Source organism: Hyposmocoma kahamanoa, unplaced genomic scaffold (assembly GCF_003589595.1).
Source record: "Hyposmocoma kahamanoa isolate Upper Pololo Valley unplaced genomic scaffold, ASM358959v1 215, whole genome shotgun sequence".
Taxonomy (NCBI): Eukaryota; Metazoa; Arthropoda; class Insecta; order Lepidoptera; family Cosmopterigidae; genus Hyposmocoma; species Hyposmocoma kahamanoa.
Window position 1 is genome coordinate 2,300,271 of NW_020653736.1, and position 22,853 is coordinate 2,323,123.

Below are 22,853 nucleotides of genomic sequence, written 5' to 3' on the forward strand. Positions count from 1 at the left end.
TAAAGTTCAAAATAGACATTAGAAACTAAAGAGTTAATATTATGACAGGTTTAAACAATAAAAAACATGTCCCACAAAATAATAATAATAATAATAACGCACACATTATCAACACAATTGTTGTCAGCTATCAATCTGATAATTGTCAGCAGCGAATGTCCGTTTATCAAGGTGGAGCCTGCTAAATGGACTTTAGTAGCCGTACAGCTCCTTGTGAAAGAGTTCGTTCAGGGAAGTACTGCCACCTTATCTATTTTGCCGCCAAGCAGTAATGTCAGCATTACTGTGTTCCGGCATTGAAGGGTAAGGGTGCTGGTGAAATTACAGGCACACAGGACTGGTTAACTTATGTCTCTATGTCAGGGTAACGGGCGCAGTGGCAGTGCCCCTTAGATGCGATTTAAAGAGCTGCGTGGCACTGCAACTGTTATGTACGTCCCTTCACTTGATATTATAAATAAAAACAGCATGTAGTGCTGAGGCTTCATCCTTTTCATTGGCACTGGATTCCACTGCATTTTCAAAACTGTGCTACGTTGACCACCTCCCATCAAGTGTTTCGGGCTGCTGGTTTGCCTTCTGCTTAAAAAAAAGCCTGCGGCAACAGGCACAGCGGACATAAATTCTCTTAAATGCTTATGTCCATGACGTGTTTGCGGTGCTTACCATACTTTTTAATATCGCAAAAATATGCAGCGGTATCCTTTATCCATCAGATGAACCACCGAAATGAAATAGAATCAGTTATTTGAGCGATGCCACCTAATAATTCACGACAATGGTTGTCAGCGTGATTGATAACATTCTACGAGGGATAACAAATTGTCCTATTACCTGACGTCGTAATTTTTTTCAAATTCTCCTGCCCAATGTATTTTTCGTATACCATCGCATTTGAGTAGCAACTCGTGTCAAGTTTGTATCTCGTTTTATTTCAAATTTACATTTAATGAAATAAAACAATTTACATAAATATACACAGATTTTTCGCTTATTATCAGTGATCTGAATAGATAGACAATATTTACCTAAGCTTCGAGGAGTAGAGAAAGAAAGTGGAAACTATCTTACGACAATATTTTCTGTTACGGACGAATCAGAAATAATCGTATAAGCAGAATTGTACATAGTCTCATGTTATGCTGGTTATGTAGTGAGGTAGTTGAGATGTCATTTGGTTAGCGACGTATAGTGAAACAGGAACAATACTAGATAGTGTGTTTATTCGCTCATGGTGTAAATAAAGGTGAAATAATAATTCAATTGCAATATAAAGAATATTATGCCTACTCTACATTTCCTTCAATACACAATCCAGTGATATACTAAAGAGTCACGTTGTTTCGACACATTACAGACCTATTATTAGCTTATTATTCAGTCTTCATGTAAAAAACCATAGGTTCCCAAATTTTATGGTTCTCACTTTGGTTAGATAAAAAAATTTCAACGCCCATCGCCACAAATAATTATTGAAAACACGTATTTTATATATTAACAACACAAAAATAACCTTGAAAAGGTTGTAAACCACTAATGTGCCGTGACCACGGCAATAAAATAGGATACTTCGATCCACAAAAATTAATTCCATAGTTGAAAGGTAAAGAAAGGCCCAAAAGAGCCGAGTTATATAGAATTACAGATTGGTATTAGCATGAACATTGGCACATGATTTAGGTTGAGAACTGGTTAAAGGATCAAAATTGGACCCAATTAAAAACTGCAGTCGAACTGCTCGCTACTGTGATTGAACAGGGGAGTGAGGACGGCATGAAACAAAATGAGAATGGTGAGGCAAAGGAATAAAAGAACGATTCAAAATTCGGAAACAAGTGGCCAGGAACCAGAGAAAAGGTGATATAAAGGTGGTATGACATCGTCTCACCCTCTGGACAGCATCAAAGCCCACAATTGATTCCGATGCCCTACCTAGGACTCTTCAGCGCCCACTGGGGGCGGTAGGGACCGCTTTGGGAAGCTATTTTAGCTAAATTAAAAAATTACTTTATTTATTTTATGTTATTTAAAAACACGTATGCAACATCTTACGGATTAAGGATACCTTCAAATTAGATGCTTGCAGAAGCACTGCATTACCACAGCGCAGTGGACTGTGGTACTGCAGCCGCGCTACTAATTTCTATATAATATTAAAAGAACAGTCAAAGCGCCACTGTCGAGATACGCGCACGCCACTTTTGTAGTCAATAAGTGAACTAAAAATGACTGAAGCCCGTAATGGTGAGTTGTGAGCCAATATCACCCTGAGAATATCACTGTATCCATTGACTTACAAATAAATGGACGACGGGTCTAATACAAAAACCACGAAAAAAATGTCCCAAGTCAACCTATTTAAACATAGTGACATGTAAAGGAATATGAAAAAGCTAAACCGTTGAATTTAAATTGTAATGTCATCGCAGCACTGTCTAATTTTGCTTGCTTCGCTGTCAGTCGATCAAACGAAGACTAAAGCGTGAATAACGCTCTGTATACGATTTTAACGCCCTATAAGTTCCGACACTTTTTAGCGCGGTCCCGACGTCCATATAATTGTAAGTCAATGACTGTATCGATGAGTTATATTCGGCAATTACTGGAGAATGTTTTCTTTTGAAAGCTTGAATAAGGTCGGTCGTTTTATTTATTGTGTCAAAAATGTTACATACGAGAGTTAGGGAGGAAATGAATGAAATGTGTCACAAATAGTTCAAGAAAAGTGTTTATCGATAGAATGCAGGGTAAGTCTCTATTTGGTAGCTGCCAGGCGCACGCAGGCCGCGCTTGGCACCGCTTGTGAACTTTTATTTATCCCGTCGCTCACACGCCTGCTTTTTCGGCTATTCATTTAATTGTGGTCATTTTACTGATTATTATTAATTTAATTTCGGTGTGATGATCTAGGTTTCGGATTTTGAAGGACTGAAGTCCAATCTGTTTGGAATGAAAAGGTGGATTACGGTTGGATATGTCTAAAAGTGTATTTATTCCATAATTTAAACACATTTACACTTAATCATCTCTGTACAGAGTAGTTTGCTTACAGGTGGAGTATTTTCTTCAAATTTCAATGGGACCACTACTGAGGTCCTAAAAATCATCCAAATCGGTTCACAAATGCCGGCCGGAGTTATGCGCGTAACTTTAAAAAAAATACAGTCGAACCAACTCTTTTTTTAAGTCGGTATAAAACTGTCATTTTTTAAGCTACTGCTCATTCACTGTGTTGACTTCCTTGAGAAGAACGAGCAACTCTAGGGGTTGCCCTTTTGAATTAATGAATGAATGGAATGACATTCTGTTGAAATAAACTTAAACGCTATGGAATACACTTTGAATCTAATTTGTGTGGAATCTAGAACCTTGTTGTCTTTCCATACATATTTATGTAACACGCTGTTTTCTATTTTGTAATATGACTTTTCAATTAAGTTTTAAGCTTGAGAAATTATAAACTTAATATATACTCCGGAAGCTTATTGTAAAAACGTATTATACAGTTCCCCATAAAAGAATCGATGACCTTAGCTAAACTTAGTCATTAAGAAGATTGTGTCTATCAGTGGAAAACTTGCACTTAATATACATAGAATATATTGTGCACTGTTGCTTTGTGAGCACGTTGTAGTTCCTTCAAAAGACGATTGATGGCGTTGATAAATATTACACCAATCCCCAATCGTGATTTTAAGAATTTTTCCTCAAATAGTGAATTTCGATCAAATTTTGATTTCTACGCAACAACAAGTAAGCATCTGCGAATTGTGTTGGGATCGGCCTTGCATCCAATAACTGCTTTGATAATTTTAGTATCATACCTTCAGTATTGCATCTGCAAAGAGTATGTGTGGGACTTTACTTGGCGTCTTGATTTGTACTTATTAACCAAAATACTTCTTTCGCAGACAATTGTTTTATATATTCCACAATGTAGACTTAAATAATAAAAAATCAGTACATTTAATGATATTTGCGTCAAATATAATACTCGCAAAACAATGGGAAAAAATTTCGGTAGTTTGTGCCTACTAAATTAGCGGCTAGACCAATGTCATTGTGTTAGACACTTGAATAAAAATTGAATGAAATCAAAATTAAAATAATCTTTATTTCATTGGTAAGCATTATTACACTTGAAATTGTCACATTTTGGTTAAGCTCATTCGTAAAGCAGATTCCCCTGAGAAGAATGAGCAAGAAACTCTAATCTAGGTGTTGCTCTTTGTAAATAACATTTGAAAGAACAAAATATATATAAAGAACAAAATATATATATTTTGTTCTTTTCAAAAATCAGATATCGAGACTACCTCCATGAGCTAAACGGGTTACTACCGCGGATTTTTGTCATCCAAGTAGATATAGGTAAAGAGAGTAGAAGTTGTATAATAACCTTAGTATAAAGTTTTTGTTTCATCATCTACCGGAATCTTATTATAAAAGCTTAAATAAATTTGTGACTTTGCGAAGACGACTATCAAGAACAGCTACTTTATTTTTATTCCTCGTATTAATGTTACGTCTGGCACTATTTTTCATAAAGAAATTACTATTCTTCTTAACATAAATTACATTTTCATAAATGTCCTGTGAGGCTAGTGTAAGAATGTTAATTTCCTTAAACTTTGGGGCCCAGATTGTAAATTGCCCTAACTGCACGTTTCTGCAGGACAAAGATTCTATTGCACATTAAAATTACAATGATAACGCAGAACATTAATGTAAGTATCACAGAGTAAGCGGCGGTACAACAGGCGGCCTTATTGCTGCGTAGCAATTCCTTTGAGGCAACCTTAGGATAGAAATTTAAGAGTTTGCAAGGGGAAAAATTATTTTTTATTTGGAATTAAATTTCTTAATATAATTGTGCATATTATGTATGAATAACTAATATTCTTCTTTCAACAAACAAAGTCAAAGTCAAAGACAAAGTCAAAGATTATTTATTCCATTGGTAAAATAAATTTACACTTGAAAACGTCACATTTAAGCTACTGCTCGTTCACTACGCTGACCTCCCTGAGAAGAACGAGCAAGAAACTCTAGGGCTTGCTCTTTTCAAATAAACTTAAATGCTATGGAATACACTTTGAATCAAATTTGTGTGGATTCTGGAGCCACGTCGTCTTTCCATACATCTTTATCTAACACGTAGTCTTCAATTTTGTAATATGATTTTTCGATCAAAATATTTTTAATGTAGTTTTTAAACTTAGGAAAAACCCACCCGGTACCCATCATTTCACACTGTCCGCTCATTTTGTGGCTGTATCGAGGTCCATAAAATATAAGAAAAAAATATAAGATTCGTGTCTTGAATTTATATACTACAACAAACCACATCAAGGGATTACTATGTTGCTCAGGTTATCTGAATCCACAGCTCAATTACTAACAAACAAAGTTATATTATAATAGAGTATAACATATTTTATTTACGTCTACGTTTCGGACGTGTTGCAACGTCCATGATCTCGAAGGGATAGAGTCTCTACACTACGAAGTCCAGATTTTAAAATTAAATAAATGTATGAAAATTGTGAAAGTTTAAATAAACCTATGTAAATATTTCAATATAAAATTACAGAACAAATAAATACAGAAGTCGAAATGACATATACTTGTCATCATAATGACATTGTATTGGAAATGAAACTAATTTTTCGGATCTTAGTTTTTTACACAAACCAATGTTTAGGGTCCTTTATCAGGTCCCATACTCGGGACATTTTTGTTAGCAATTTTTATTATTTAACATTCGAGTATATTATCGAGAAATAGTAAATAATATTTCAGGATATTAACCGCTCACGCGATACATGCAGCCGTAGACGCATACCACACCTAGAGGTGCCGGTGATGATTTTATACCGATTTATCGGATATCGAAGTTATAACAGGTAAAAGAACTAATATTCATTGCTGTTTTAGCAATGTAGAATAATAATTTTTATTTATAAAAACTTGTATTTAAACTGAATGCTTTTCTAAGTTGCGAAAACAATTAGCCGCCATTTTGCGGTAGGAGGAGCGCATCGCGTGAGCGGTTAAATAATACTTCAAGATAATCTTCTAGAATATTTAAATAATAAGAATTGCAACCGAAATTAGGTATAGAAAACTTACCTGAAAATTAACCCGGTCATGACTGACTGTGAAGGGCCCAAAATGTTGGTTTGTTCGGAAAAACAAATTCTCGGAAACGTTTGCATTACTTTCAAAAAACGAACACGGAAAGTTTGTCAATTATGGACCACGCGACTTCCTCCCAGCCAAGGCCTGCAAAGTAAATATGAAAATCCATTACTGTCCAATTCTATAAACATTTAAATCTATCTACTAATAATGAACTATGTAAACAGGCAAAAGAAAAACTCCCGCCAACTGCCCAGTATCGCTTACTTAAAAAAAAGAAAATGGCGGTAACATTTAAACTAAAGCGTTTTGGTATTCTTTTGTTTTGTGGTCTTTTTTTGTATTTTGGTCGCGAAAATGAGTGCTAGTGAAAAGAGCAATAACGAAAATACAGTAATAAGATATATATTCAAACACATCATCAGAAATAAAAATGGAAGTAAATTAATTTGCTGCTCCGCGCACCCAGTAAAGGTCAAATCGTCACATCATCAGAAATTCAGCAGTCTACTACTAATGTGCCTGGAAAAACAATAACATTTGTTTTAGCAATTGTATTGTATAAATTTTAATGTTAATTAATATATTTTTACTTTTTCTATTATACATCTTCCTCTCTTTATTCTTTTATTATTTTCTCGCATTGTTTGAGAAAAATTCTATATTTTTTCGATTATTTATCTCGTATTAATACAAGGCCTCGCAATCCCTTATTTTCCGGCCCCTGTAATAATGTACTATTTATGCAATCGTTGCATAATGAGGGTTCTTAAAATCGAGTACCAAAGCCGAGTGGCCCAAGTAATAGGTACGTCATTTTGAGACTGAATTATGTAATGATTGCAAAAATTTTTTTTTTTTATTATGAAAACTAACGCGGTTATCACACATTGTAATAATGCCGCCGATATCAATAGAATCTTTGTCCTGCAGAAACGTGCAGACAGGGCAATTTACAATCTGGGCCCCATAGTATCTTTGAGAGATAAGTTTAAGGAAATTAACGTTCTTACACTAGCTATTAATACGAGCTTCTATTAATACGAGGAATAGAAATAAACTAGCTTTTCTTGATAGCCGTCTTCACAAAGTCAAAAAATCATTAAGGGGCAATGTATACGCTTCTATAACAAGATTCCGGTTGATATACAAAATTTGCCTTTCACGAGGTTTAAAACTATAGTGAAACAAAAACTTTATACTAAAGGTTATTATACAACTTCTGCGTACTTGGATGACAAAAATCCGTGGTAGTACCCGTTTAGCTCATGGAGGTAGTCTCGATCTCTGATGTTTCAAATAAAAAAAAATATTGTAAATGTTATTTATAAAGAGCAACCCCTAGAGTTTCTTGCTCATTCTTCTCAGGGGAATCTGCCTTACGAATGAGCGGTAGAGTTTAACCATTGTGACGATTTCAAGTGTAACAATGCTTTCTTATGAAATAAAGATTATTTTGAATTTTTATAATATAACAGTAACGGGAATTACTCGCGTAGTAGTTTCGACCATAATCGAAACTATGGTCTATGGTCGCACTCAACGTTGCACTCAACCGCTGATGGTCTTCATCAGCGGTTGAGCGCAACGTTCGCGACACGTCACGTCTAGCACTGCGCGCTGCGGCTCTCTGCGCGCGCGCCGATGACGCAGTCTGCAGCGGGGCACTCGGGGGGCTGATACGTTGCATTAGCGCGTCCTGGAACTCTTCTTCGTTACTGCTGTCCGTAGGATTGTTGTCGGGAACAGTCCAGCACACAGAGCTCACCACGTCGTTACCACTAACATCTGAGCTCGGTATGCAGCTGCTGTACTTTTATACCACAATACTTTTTAACGAGTAATTAAAATAGTAAAACATAACCATATTTAAAGTATATTTTGTTAACAAACTCAAACGAAAACCAAACAAAATGCTACAAAACAAACAACCAAAGATATGGAATAGAAGTATCCGTGATTGCCTAAGTACCGCTTATATTTTAACCAACCTGGAGGCAGTAGAGCGTTTGAGTACCGTCATATTTACTATTTTATGTTGTTTTTAAATAGTTTTTTTTGCTAAATGGTGGTGCATATTTACGTTAATGTAACATTTGAGGTATCTTATTTAATAAAATAATTTGAAATTTAAGAATTTCAGAGATTTTTTTTTAATTAGCAAAAATAATATAATATATAATTTCGTTTAGAACTAAAAAGAACGCCTTCGTGATATGGTTTATGAAATTGTTTAAGAAAAAAATTGTTTCATTTCTTATGTGAAACAATCTCGAAAACCATTGACTTACAATAAGTCAATGTCGGAAACCTAAAAACTCGTGTGACATTGTATCCTATCTGCAACCCGGGTGTTTCATGGCCCCAACGAACCCGTGCCGGCCTGTGCAAACTGCGTGATGAGTTACGTGCTGGCGCATACGCCGCAAACCCCTGTTTGCACACGATATTGGGTAATCATTGGACACACATCCTTACCGTAGGCGGCGGGATGAGATTGAATTATGCGTACACAATGTCATAAGGGTAGTTTGTTCAGTATTATCGTGTCCAAGTGTGCGTATATTTACAGCGAATTCGTATCACCCTTTTCCACACTACCAATCATATCTGATATTTTGTCGCAAGTTCGTAACATGTGGGATCATACTCGGTTTTCGAAAGCGAACATTCTCCTTTATTTAACTAGCTTTTATGCATGAACATGTTCGTGACACTGAAAAATTTGTCCAGGTACTGTCTTAAAACCTAATTTACATTACGAAATTGATGTCATATAATCTCAGTACAGAGTACTAAAAAAACCGACCTCAAAAGTACGTGGAATTACGTCTATTTGCTAAGTTTTATTGAAATATCCCCTAGTTCGCCACTGTACAGGACTTGACACTGGAGACAATAAAAATAGGTTCTCACTACGAAACTACTCAAAGTGTAAGGAGAGAAAAACGCCTTGAATTGAAGAAATAGCAAAATCAAGCATTAAAGTAATTGCTCCTAAATTAAAGTTAGGCGCTATTTATAAAAATGAATCTTCATGCGTGAACTTCGAGGTGGATGATTTTCTTCAAAATGAAATGGGACCACTATGGAAGTACCTCCTTTCCAACACAAAAGAATCATGAAAATCGGTTCACAAATTTCAAAAATTTCAAAAAGAGTTATCGCGTTAACATACATACAAAAAAAATTAGTTTTATGACATCAATTTAGTGCGTAATTTCACGTGTAAAAATGCATTGCGTGCGTCCATTAATTTTACAACTAAATGGTTTCGTGAGTCGCGTAACTTTTTGGTAAAACTGGGGACATGGAACCAATTTCATCAAAAAGCACTAGTCTAGTTTGATGCTTCAGTTTTGCTGGTAATGCTTCTTCACAAGTTGTATCTCGTTTAGATATTTTGTTGTAGACTTTATTCCATAAACAAATTAAATTGTTTTATTCATTCGAAAATAATTTGTATAGCATCTGGGTCTTCATTCACTAATTCAGAGATTAACATTGATTTACCAATAGGTTTTCTTGATAACCATTCGCGAATCCACCAACGTCTTTTGTTTTCGATACATTCTTTTTATTTTTATTTTGTACATTAACATTGGCTACGTAACTCAGATGCCACCGGCGCTATGGTTACTGCGACTCTAAAGATGTACACGTCATCCAATTTTCTTACATGTGTATTGAAATTATTTTCGTGAAATCAATTTCAGCATGCATGAAATAAGTTTCGTTATGTAAATTCGGCGTACAGTTAGGAGGATATAAGCCACTGTTACGATTTTGAACTTTCTTTTGCATTTACTATTCCATATGGGTGGAGGAATGTTGTTCCAACATTGGCTGACGAGATAACGAAAGCTACCACGAAAAGCTGTCGTGTGTGCTACAGAACAAACTAAATTTCTTATTTACAAAAAAAACTTTTAATTTGCCTTGTAATTTATATTATCTACGAAAGCATGGCTAGTTATAAGGCCATGGCACAAGACGTTAATTCCTGATCACCTATTCAGTTTACACATCCTGATAGCTTCGTGCCGGCGAATACGATCGTCCTGCTTGCTACACAGACTAGATATTTACACTTTGATAGACTAACCGTTTAGATAGACCGTAATAAAAAGGTCAGAAAGTAATTATCTATTAAAACTTTTATTCATTAACCTATATCAAATCCACACTGTTAATAAAGAATTTTAATAATCTATAAGATAACGTGGAGATCAGATAACTTGTATTAGATCTTAACTGTATCTCAATATAAATAAAAGGCATGTCTTTAAATGATCATTTTAAATTTGCAAAAGCACCAGGCAAGAACATCTAAACGGTCATCTTTTTTAATGATTGATCCTTTTTCTCTGACACATGAAATAAATGAAAGCAATGAGTAACGAGGTTCACCGTGCGTGGCGATGGGGGCTCCGTTCGGCGTAGAAAAACCTCGTTATTAGAAAAAAACAACTAATATATCTTTATTCGTTAATTATACTAAAAAGTGCGAGACAGGAGGTCCGGTGGACACTGGTTGCAACCTGTTCGCAAGTGAGTCAATACAAATCGAGTCAAATCTTTCTTAGCTATTCAATGTTCAGAGGGAAAATCATAACATCGCGTTTCAGAATTTCATAGAAAACGCTCAATGCCATCTAGCGGCAAATTGTTGCATTTTAATCTGTTCTGAGCTAATGTTTGGTTTGTATAAATTAACTTCGATAGTTTCATGTTGAGCCTCAAAACTAAGACAAATGAGCACTATAAAAATCTGAGACCATGTTCGAAAACGCGAGCAAATTCGCTTCGGGATGCTTTGTCATATACTAATCTAACCTACTGAAAAAAGAGGACCAAGTATCATTTTTGTCTATCAAATATTAATTTAGTATGCTTAAACATAATTATAGTGTTATATTGAATACAGTTAATTTGTAATTTACCCCTAGACATCCACGATTGCCATGTTCATGTGTCAGTTCAAATCGTATTTAATGGAAAATCAAAAGAGGTATGACGAGTGGGGTATTTATTAGTAAAATGTTTGTTTTTTTTTGTTTTGTGTAGTTTCTTAAGTGCCGCAGATGTTATATTATATTGTAGTGTATATATTTATGTGTGGCAAAATGTTGTTATTGCTTATTGTACGGCGTTCAGTTTCTTGGTGGCCATAGAATATCAGCGCCGCCGGTTTGTTTTCCTGAGCAGTTCGGCTGAGTGGTGATCTTCTTGGTTCTTTGTATATTCAGTTAAAGCTTTAGTGTAGCTTTTTTCTTTCTTTTTTGTGACGAGACCAAATAAATATCTTTTCTTTCTGTCTTTCATTCTTGATCAACTAATATAGACGGAACAGTTAATATATATATTTATAAACGTAAAAAAATGTCGTTCATTTAAAAAGTGCACATTTACAATAGAGCAATTATATCTCTTAGGATCAAATAATATAAGCCTTGCATATTGTTAAAAATAAACAAGTAATAATTATAACGTTTTTATTTAAAAAAACGACCTCATAAGTTCCGGTGTGTTCGTTACCGCGGTCTCCTCAACTACACCTGAAACGCATATGGAAGTCCTCGTCAAAGTAGCTGCTGTACACTGTTGAGGAGTTTCTCTCATCTGTCTGCTATTTCTACCATCAGATCAGCTCTAGGTCACCATAACATTTTATTTTCATTGGGGCAACATGTATATACAAGTTTTATTGAAATCGGTTAACGAAAAATGAGTGCAATTCGATAAATCGTATTCATCCCCTAATTTGCCACCTTTAGAGCGGTTACGGTTTAGGAGATGCAAATGCGATCGATGCAAGCGCGCGACTGCATCGATACAAACGCGCGATTACATCGCTACACTTGGGATTTATGGGCGATTGCATCGATACAATCCCGCGTTTATATCGATGCAGTAGCGCGTTTGTATCGATGCGCTTCACGAACGAGTAGAACTTAGAGTTGGGACATTTTCTTCAAATTTGAATGGGACTACTAGAGACGTAACCCTTTTCCAATAAAAAAGAATTATGGAATTCGATTCACAAAATGTCAGAGCATAACAAGTACACAGAAAATATATGGAAATTAAGAATAACTAAAAGAGATTACGTTTAACATAACCAAATCAATAAATTTTTAGAAGGGTGCTGGTGAAATTAGAGGCACATTGGGCTTATCAACTTATGTCTCAGGATGACGGCGCACTAGCAGTGCCCACCAGATCTTTACGATTTAAAGCTCAGAGTTCAATAGCTTCAATAGCTTCAAGTTCAATAGCTTTTTTCAATCAATTGGCGGGACGAAGAAGACGTACGCCTGGTGGTAACCGACACGCTCAGAGCTTTAAATCGCAAAGATCTCAGGGGCACAGCCACTACTGTAATGTGTCGCTTACCATCTGTCTGTCCCATCACCTACTATCATAAAAAAATATATAGGCATGTACAAAATTCTCAAAAGTACGTAAGTTTAAATTAAAGTCATACTAGGTACATGCCCCACGGGTATTCAAACCGTCGGACCTTCCATCCGTTCACGTCGGTCGGGACTACCACTGCAGCTCTCCAAGTATCATCGACCAAACTATCGTACAAAAATAGTTATTTATGATGCTAGTAATATAGTCCTGCGAGCTTGTTATACTTTAAAAATAACCCTATATATGCTCACCAGCTCACCTCTTCGAAGAGGCGTCTTATTACCTTTCAAATCTGGCTCCAAGTTCACCGGCGTGACTCAACAACATGCGGATTCGAAATGCTTTTATGATTAATTTACACGACGACGCGGTGGTTAGGTGTTACTTATTATTCTGTAAGATTTTACGGTAGAACCAGTGTTTAGTCGATACGTTTTGTGCAAACGACGTACGCGTTGGAATGATTGTTAATAGCCGACTTCAAAAAAAAGGAGGAGAAAGAACTGAACGAGACTGATGTTTTCAATCTCGGGAATATCGACATTTTTTTTAAATTAAAAAGTATTAAAAATCTACTACACACAGATTTTTTTTATTCTGAGCTGTAACGTTTATTGCACTATTCGATTTCCTAACTTTAACTTAGCGAAGTGCAATATGAGTTAGGTATTTAGAGTATATAACTTAATTAAGATATCATGTTTTAACTACCTAAATGCTTACTTTTGAACTAGTCTCGAAAGTTTTTCTGAAGATTTTTCTGGGATTTTTTCTGAGACCGCATTCAAATTCAAATTCAAATTCTTTATTTGCCACGTCACAAAGCTCGTAACATTTAGCACGTCAATAGTACAAAATTCTTATCAAAGTCATTTACTGCTAACATTTAATATTACCTATAACTAACGCACACACTCAACATACTACTAGAACTAAATTCAAAGATTTGCACAATATACACATAAATTTAAATATTATTTAATAATAGTATATTGTTATGATATAAATCGCATAAGTAATAAATCATTAATAGATACATTAAATGTTATAAAATAATGAGCATTTTTTTGAATGCATAAGGTCAAAATATTCGTCAACTTTATAGAATGGATTTTCAATAAAAAAAAAAATTATCTTTGTTTTGAATTCTAATTCGGGCAATTCGGATATAGTCGGTGGTAGTTCATTGTACAATTTTATCTTTAGACAGGAACCTTGCTTAGCAGTTCTTTTCAATCTCGTTTTTGGTACTACCAGTTGCATTTGCAGCAGCATTGAGTTTTGTCTTTTTTTTTCTCGGGACGAGGAAATGCAGCGAGATTGAAAGCCTAAGGCTTAAGGGTACAAACACACATTATATGATTTAACACATAATTAAGTACAATTATACAACACTTATCAATAAATAATTCGTCTTATCAACTAAATAAATTGAGTTATGAAACAAACTAAAAAATAATAGAACGGGCGCTGTGCTATCATGGGATCTCAATTGACAAGCGTGTCAAGAGGCTTAAAGGTGACTCGGAATTAGTATAAGCAAAGCTGCAGAGGCTTGAATACCGCCGTAAAGTTACCAGCTTATCGGTATTTTACAGGATGTCACGGAGTGTGCGTTGGAATGACACGATTTCATTCTGCCTTCCCGTTTCCATCATCGGGGGACTGGACGTAGGCTTAAATTCCACCCCTATCTTGTGGATATTCCAAAGATTCGTACGAAGCATTACGCTTCCACATTTATATGGTAAATGGCTTTGGAGTGGAATTGCCTGCCTGCAGACTTGTTCCCTGAACGTTATAACTTGGACCTGTTCAAGGCTAGATTGAATAGGCCATGTAACTAAGGGCGTAATTACATAACACACAAAAAAATAACATGCAGTCGAACGTTACATTACATAACAAAACGTTACATGAGCCGCTACGCGTTAAGAAGATGTAATTCCACAAACTCAAAGACGGTTGTTTTTGTAAAAAGTTATAGTTATAGAAATATGCTACCAGTATTAATAAATCCATTTTAAATCATCATCGTTATATGTCCCAATGCAGACGGGTTTCCTCTAGCGAGTATTCAGGCACAGTCTACTGTACTGGTGGCTAGTAGATAGGAAATAGGAAAGAAAATTACACTAGATATGGACAAATAATTTAACGCTACAACTTATTCGTAAGGCATTTCTGGAGCAGTGTAGCTCCTTGTGGAAGAGTTTGTCCAGGGAACTACTGCCACCTTACTTATTACTACCGCGAAGCAGTAATGTGTATATGCTGTTGAAACTACAAACACATGCGATTATGTCTGAGGGTCTGAGGGAGGGTAGAAGTCAATCAAATACTTCACCTCCTGCGTGGACATTGTTTTAACCTAGGGGAAATTTCGACGTACAAAGTTGTATGGCAAAAGAAAAATTTAAAGACGAGTTGCAAAAGTGGTTCCAACTGGGGCCACTGGGATTTTGTGCACGCTGATGAAATTAGATGTTTATAACTTTGAGATCTTAATGTTGTGCTGTGAGTAGCTGTCACAGTTTTAAGTTTACATAGCCGACGAACTTGCAAAACTTTGCACTCTGCGTAGAGTTTATCTGTGTTATACTCAAAAGGTTTGCGAGGCGTAACTTCTAGCACTGCCCGTTAAGTGAGGGTTAATGGTTCATATTTATCATTTAGAACATTTATAAGTTATATATTTTAAAAATATTTTAAATAATATATTGTTTGTTTTAGCCATCACAACCGGCAAGGAGCGTCGGTCTCCTGAGCAAGAGGAGAGCCGGTCGTCTCCCACTCCGGGGCCGCCCAGTCCGCAAAACGGAGTCAATGGTAATTTCTTGTCTTATGAAGTCATTTTACTTATTATCTACCAGCATAGGCTATCTAACCATTCTGGTTCAGTATCTAAAAATGATCCTTTCCTTCGACACCAACCGAACATCAATTTTTCGTTAAAAATAGTACAAACAAGAACAAAAACAGTGTCCAGGTTTTTCCAGCTTTCATACGATTGTTTCTTGAATGTCTCCAACAAACTGCTCTGCAGTTTGGCATTCTTTGAATTTGTTGTCAGGTGTTATTTTTGTATAATTTTTTTAAACCTATTATGCGAGAAGCCTGTTCTTTTCCTTGTGCATGTACTAAATATATGGTCTTTTAATAGCTTAACTCATACGGTGGCTGGAAGCATTTGTTTCGTCGCTGAAAGGGGACGTACTGTGTACGATATTTCATTTATTTAAGGCTTTAGAAAGGCATACCAAAATCATGGGGCACGTCTTGTATACAGAAAGCATACTAGTACACGCGTCCAGGTCGCTGCGAGATGCGTTCTACATTAGACCAGTGGCCTTACCATGAACTCTTATTACAGTTCAGTATAGGTTCCTAACGACAAAAAAGCGGGATGGTGATATATACTTCATGTAGCGCTGTCTCACAACGAATCGTAATAAGAGTTCATGGTAAGGCCCCAGTACACAACAAGTGACGTAATCAGCTAAACAAAAGAACTTGGCCCATCATCTGTCAGAGTTCGTTCGCCAAAAAAAAAGTAATAGCAAATAGATCAGGAATTAGAAAGAAAGAAAATAAATTTATTTGTTTACCACAATGACACCACAAAAGACAAAAAAAGAGAGAAAACGGAACAAAACAGAATTAAAACAAAACACGATCAAAACATTCAACGTAAATCATAAATAAATAACTAAGAAACAAAAATACAAACAAACGCAAAAGAAAAAAGTATATAGAAAAATTTGATAAGATTAAAACAGGAACTATTCACACAAATAACAAAAAAAAACACTAAATATTGAGATACTTTGTGTGGTGCCAGGCGCGGTAACAAAAGTGTCATAAACTCAGTAACTGCTGGAAAACGCAATGAGTTCCCAGCACTGATTTTCAGTTAAGACCCTACGTGAGGTCACGGAACAACATATGCACGAAGTTCACCGTCCATCAGCATTCCGAGAATTAGTCCATTTCACGAGGATATATTTTTCGTTTCTGTCAGAGTTAAGTGTATTATAATGTTTTGGAAATCATTACGCAATATATCCTCCCCAGCAGCCGCTCTGTCATCCACGGAGTCCCTCTCCCCACCTCTACCTGAGGGCTCACGCTCAGCACCGGCACTCCAGCGATTGAGGAAGTTCCTCTCAGCACTCCAGCACTTCGCGTCGGATGTAGGTGCTGACACGGGAGAGAGAGTGCGACAGCTTATTTACAATCTAGTTGTGAGTATTTCTTTGTCAACTGACAAATATTAGTGTGTCACCTCGCTGTGTTTGAAAATGATCTGGTTCCATGAACTACGACTGGAGGCTGATGTTGTGCAGCCTGTGAACGTTCTTATTGGACATACATTCTCTGACTAAAGACCCTTACTTGTCAAGCCAGGTTGACAAATAGAGCTCGTTGTGAATAAGTTCGTCCAGGGAAGTACTGCCACCTTATCTGTTTCTTCCTTTCTTGTTGTCATTTTACGACATCTATATAACTCAATATTTTATCGTCTCAGGCGGGTACGATAAATACAGAAGAATTTCAAACGGGGGTGCAGGAAAGCACGAACTACCCTTTACGTGCATCGGTGCCCGGCTTCCTTCGCGCGTTGCTGCCGCTTGCGCAGCGGGACCTTCATGCGCGCGCAAGACGAGCCAAGCAGGTGGGATCATAGGCGATAAATTTCCTTGTGAAAGAGTCTCCAGAAAGATACTGCTACCATAACGATTTATGCCGTCAAGCGTTAGCAAATATTTCTGCGTTCCGGTTTTCAAAGTGGACTTTCAAACTTAGGACTTGTTAACTTAATGTCTCACAGCGACGAGCGCAGTGGCAATGTCTTTTAAATGTTTGCCATTTAAAGCTCTGACCTGCACTGCAACTGTTGTGGATAAGCGTGTCGCTTACCACCAAAAAATAGCCCTCTAGCAGAAGTTCCAACACTCGCGTTCACTATTACAAATAAGGCAAATTAAAGATTTTCATACAGACTTAAATTGCGACCTGGAAGAACACTCACCACTATAGAAAGTTTATAATATGTATAATTACATCGGATTCTTTGTCCTATAACTGAAGCCTAACTGCGAACCCTACATGTCATCTCTAATTAATTCTCTGCGGTATCTTGAATAGTTAACATATTCCTTCTCACCACCAGACCCCTCTTCAGTACATCCGATTGCACGAGCATCTCATACTGGAAGCGACGAGTGACAGCGGGGATATCTTCGCACCGCAGCCGCCCGGTGAGCCACAAAAGCGCAGAGCAAGTGATCCGTAAGTAATATTATTATATTTTCGATGTCTCTCTTTCTTTGCATAACACAGCGTCTGGTACAAAGACTGTAGCACACATCCCTCTCCATATTGTTTGCCATTCTTTTTATAGCAGGCACCGCGGCGTTATATAGATGACGAAGTAAGAAGTATTAACCCATCTGCACAATTTTATCTAAATAAGTAATTCCTCGAATCCTACAATTGTATGATACTTATACCTTTATATTGTTAAATTGAGTATTTCAACGCCCAAAATATTGTATATTAATATGTTCCCAACTTAGTTTGAAAAGCAACAACAAAGCCTATCAAAACGAGTGCCTATCAAAAGGGTAAAGATACGTCCTTCAAAATCCATTAGCCAAAAATCACCGGCATACAATCTCTATCAATACGCGTCGACACCGGCGACTGCCTCCGACAGGTAATTTGTCCCTCCCCCGCGCACCTCCCATCCCCCAGCTGTCAACGGCACCCACTTTGAACCACGCTGAACACTTTTTGCGGTCAGCCTTTGATGAAATTGGGATAGGATTGAGCGCTAGCAACCTGATTGAAAATAAAAGCAATTATGATTTGATGATTTTGTTTGTGACGTTTTTAGCAGGCGTTACATTTAGTTGGATTGTTTAGTTTAGATATTGTTTTTAGTAGAACTTCAGTTATTGATAGAATGGTTGTCCTTCAAGATCGTTAATCGAATTCACAAGAACAAAAAGTTTTTGTTAAATGGGTTAGTATTTAGTAAGTAAGTACTTAGTTCAATAATTGTATTATTTTTTAAATAGACTCTTAAAAATATGTACTTACATAAAATTAAAACTTAACGTACAAGTACACCACCCCATCTATAAGCCCATAAGTGCACTACGCCGTCATGAGTCCTGTTTAGCTCTGAATTATTATTATTGAACCATTTGGCCGGCGGGCGCTTTAAATTCAGACGCCATTCGTTAGATCCGCATGCGTGGAAATATAGCCTCCTAAATTTGTGCTACACGCAGCGGTTTTGGCTCGCAATGCCTATTTGGGGGTATTGATTAATTTTTGATATTTATTTGGCCGTTTAACGAGCTGCTTTAAAAGGAACACAAAATATGACTATTACTACACGTGTATTGGTAAAACAAGGTTTGTTAAATGTTAATCTCATCATAGCTACAAATTAAAGTTCATGAGAAAGTTATACGTCTTTGTCTCAAGTAAGTAACTTCCATAACTAACACTTAATGGCAATTATTTCTTACTCAAGTGTTTTAAAAAGTTTTAACTAGTCGTTAAACAATTATGATTTCTTCTAATTTTAGAAATAATTTCATAAATGTTAGTTTTCAATTCAGTAAATCTCCGGAAATTATTCCAATAATATTTCCAGTTTTAAGCTGTTAAAGTTTGTTATTTGAGCGTAATGATTCAACGCCTGCCGGTTCAGTGCTAGCAATTATCGCGATCAGAACTTTGCTATTACGTTACAAGCAGGCGCTAGGTACGGTTAATAGCTCCAACAGATGTTACCGATCGGTTCTCAGTTTTCAAACTACTATTTTTAATATGTTGGATGTGTAGAAACAATAAAATGTTTCTCACTTAATTATACGAGCTGTTTAACGATTGTTTTCCAACAATTTCAGATTTTGCATTATAGTAGTACAACTTATATACTCGGAACTTGGTTTGACATTGTTTATTTTTGGAAATGTTTACACTTCTTATCAGAACCTAAAATAATCAAAGATCCGATCTGTACATTTCTTCGTCTCAAGCTAAGGAATTACCCTTACTATGAGTACCAGAGTTTTAGTAACATTAGAGCTCCTTGTGAAAGAGTTCATCCGGGGAAGTAGTTATTTCTGTACCTTGTACCATACTCATTGCTACCGCCAAGCAATAATGTGAGCTTTACTATGTTCCGGTTTTGAAGGGTAAGAATGTTGATGAAATTACAGGCACGTGTCAACTTATGTTTCAACTTATGTTGATAGACAATGCCCCTCAGATCTTTGTGATTTAAAGCTCTGAGTGGTACTTCAACTGTTATGGATAGGCATGTCGTTTACCATCAGGAGCACAACTTGTTCGTCCCGTAATTTGGTAAAAAAAAAAGTTACGAAATTAACCCAGAGTACTCTAACCAGAGCAACTTAAGAAAAAAATTCAGTTGGTTCTAACGGGATTGAACCCCGGACATCCTAGCTAGACAGTCGATATGGCACTGATTTCAATTAAGGAGTCTACCCTCTCAGTGCTGTACATATTAATTAACTAAAATTAGTAGAAAAAACAAATCGTAAAATAAAACTTCGAAATGTCTGATATTAAAGTAATAGCAATTAGCACGATCAAAGTTTGATAGCTAATTGCCGCAACTAAACAAGCAGGCGTTAGTTTAATGCCGCTTTCAAGTGCACCCGTGCGCGAACATATGTCGCCCGTTTCTGAACTAACACGTTTTCCATTAATTCATTTATTATTAATATAAATTTAATTTTCTTCGTGTATGATAATATTCCATCTACACAAGTTTATAACAGCCTAAAGCTATACCTCACAACAGAGAAGCTAATGATAGTCTACAACAGGAGGATGTACTGTTCATTGCTGCATTTGAAGCTGCAACTTGGTATCTATACAAGAAGACACTAGTACTCCTCTCCTGGAAGACATCAGAAGAAGATGACATAGATTTTACAAATCGTATTCCTTATAGGAAATTAGAACCAAAATTTCTTCTTCAGCTAATTTAATATTTTGATCCCTGCTAGAGTCTATCTTTTTTGAAGACGGAGTAAAATGACAGTTCTATGGGCAAAAGTGTTGCCAGTTTACAAGCAGCTAGTGATTGCAGTCCATACGTATTCTATGACCTGTCGACTGAATATTGGTTACGCTTATGGAATAAATAGCTGAACTTGTTTCATTTGAATCAACCTCGACCATTCATCCAATTACTGAGCACAAGATCATTTGAATTGTCAATTTTTGTAATACAAAGAAGAGACATTGTAAGGCTTTTCATTTTAATTCAATATTATACATAATCAAATCCGGCTGTTCTTGTTAAAATGTATATTGAATAAAAATTGATTTCGATGCTGGTAGGCCAACTGTCAAAATAAGAATGAAGAATAACACAATTAGTAGTAATTAGAACGTAGTAACATTATTCAGCATTGTTGGAAAAATTTTATCTTCTTTCACAATGTATCGATAGAACTATCGACAACAACTACAGAACTATTTAAAATTTTGTGAGAACTGGCAACCCTACAAATGTCAGTTTGAGCCGTTTTCAAAAAAGACAGACTATAGTATATACGTCTATAATTAACTTGAAATACACAAAAACCCCTCCCTTTTTCGACGGGTGCTTTAACAAAGACCGTCGTGTTATTTAATTCAACTTATTTACCGCGTACGTAAATAAACTAATTCCTTTCAAAAGCAATAGCTGCTGGTATAATAAAAAGTTGTGCAATTAATTCCACAAGTTGTCGAGCAGAGTAGTGCGCTGTTCCGCCCCGCCATACATCAAACGGTGGTGATCGGGTTACGGACAATGCGTGTCGATATTTGGGGGATGGTACTGTAAATAAGCGACAAGCGGCATAGCTGTTTATCGTTTCAAAATTCGTCCTGAATAATCTAAATTTTTTGTTTAAATTTTTATTGAATTGACTTTTAATTATTTTTATGTGAAATTCACTCCATTTCACTAGTTTGTTATAATTATTAATACAAAGATCGAACACTCAGAAAAAATTCCTTCGATCCGGCCGGATTCGAACCGACGCCATATTCGAAAAATTTTTCGTGGTAATATGTTTTACACTTTAACAATTTCTTCATTTAGGAAATGAAACTATTTTTCCGGATTTAAATCGCGTATATTTGTTTTTTCAAACAGTACTGGTACAGGTAGTACAGTATAACTAGTTGAAGACTGTACCACCTCTGTCAATCGTGACCATGGGACCTGTAAAGGGCGCGAAACGTCGGTTTGTTTGAAAAAACAAATATACGCGATTTAAATCCGGAAAAATAGTTTCATTTCCTATGTGTAACAATCGCGAAAACCTAAGAACTCAATAAATTTCTTCACTTTTCCCGTCACTTGATAATAATGTGATATTTTAAAAAAACCTGATTAGCATAAGGACTATAGAAGGCAAAATGACCACCTCTGCAGAAAGACTATAAATTATCATGATTTGGTAGCAAAATGACTAAATATCGAAAAAACCATATTGTTAAATAGACCCATTGACTTACAAATAAAATAGACCACATGGCAAAACGACAGTGAAAGGACGAAATTTGATAATTCAATTTTTGTAAATCAGACCATCAATTTTCGTCGAAGTAACTCCGACGTTCAATACGCTGAAAATGTCAAACAAGATGAAAATTTAAATTATATAATATATAGTTTATATATACATCGACACAGCATCAATTAATTAAATACATAAGTGTACCGAATCTTTTTATCAACTAAAATAGTGACACCACTTGCTCGAGTTAGGACCGGCATTAAAAAAGTTAGAAAAATAATCTCTGTACAGAGTACTAAAAAGCCGACCTCAAAAATTCGTGGAATTACATCTATATGCCACGTTTTATTGAAATCGGTTACCGGAAAGTGCGCGAAACCGGATTCATCCCCTAGTTTGCCACCCTTAGAGGTGGAACATTTTCTTCAAATTTAAATGGGACCAATACTGAGATAAACTCTTTCCAATAAAAAAAGAATCATCAAAATCGATTCACAAATTTTTTTATGCATTTACAAATTTTATATATTTTTGTATTATTTTACGCGGAGTTATCGCGTAAAATAATACAAAAAAAAAACCAGTGAAATTGAAAACCTCCTCCATTTTTTTGAAGACAGTTAAAACATTATTTGTGGTGTATTGTTGTTTGTATAAGTGCCTTTATTACATGAAAGTTATAATAGTAATACGAACTGCACGTAACAAACTAAATGTAGGTGTGTG

At 36.0% G+C, this 22,853-nt stretch overlaps 1 protein-coding gene across 1 annotated transcript in view; it reads left to right on the forward strand.

Moving 5' to 3' along the window:
* The window catches only part of LOC113227737 (protein CBFA2T3), a 156,223-nt gene that overhangs the window by 121,447 nt on the left and 11,923 nt on the right, over positions 1–22,853 (forward strand). Inside the window, exons 3-6 of the mRNA XM_026460722.1 lie at positions 15,295–15,390; positions 16,636–16,805; positions 17,090–17,236; positions 17,735–17,853. Coding sequence (XP_026316507.1) covers positions 15,295–15,390; positions 16,636–16,805; positions 17,090–17,236; positions 17,735–17,853 — 532 coding nt within the window. The remainder of the gene's footprint in view (positions 1–15,294; positions 15,391–16,635; positions 16,806–17,089; positions 17,237–17,734; positions 17,854–22,853) is intronic.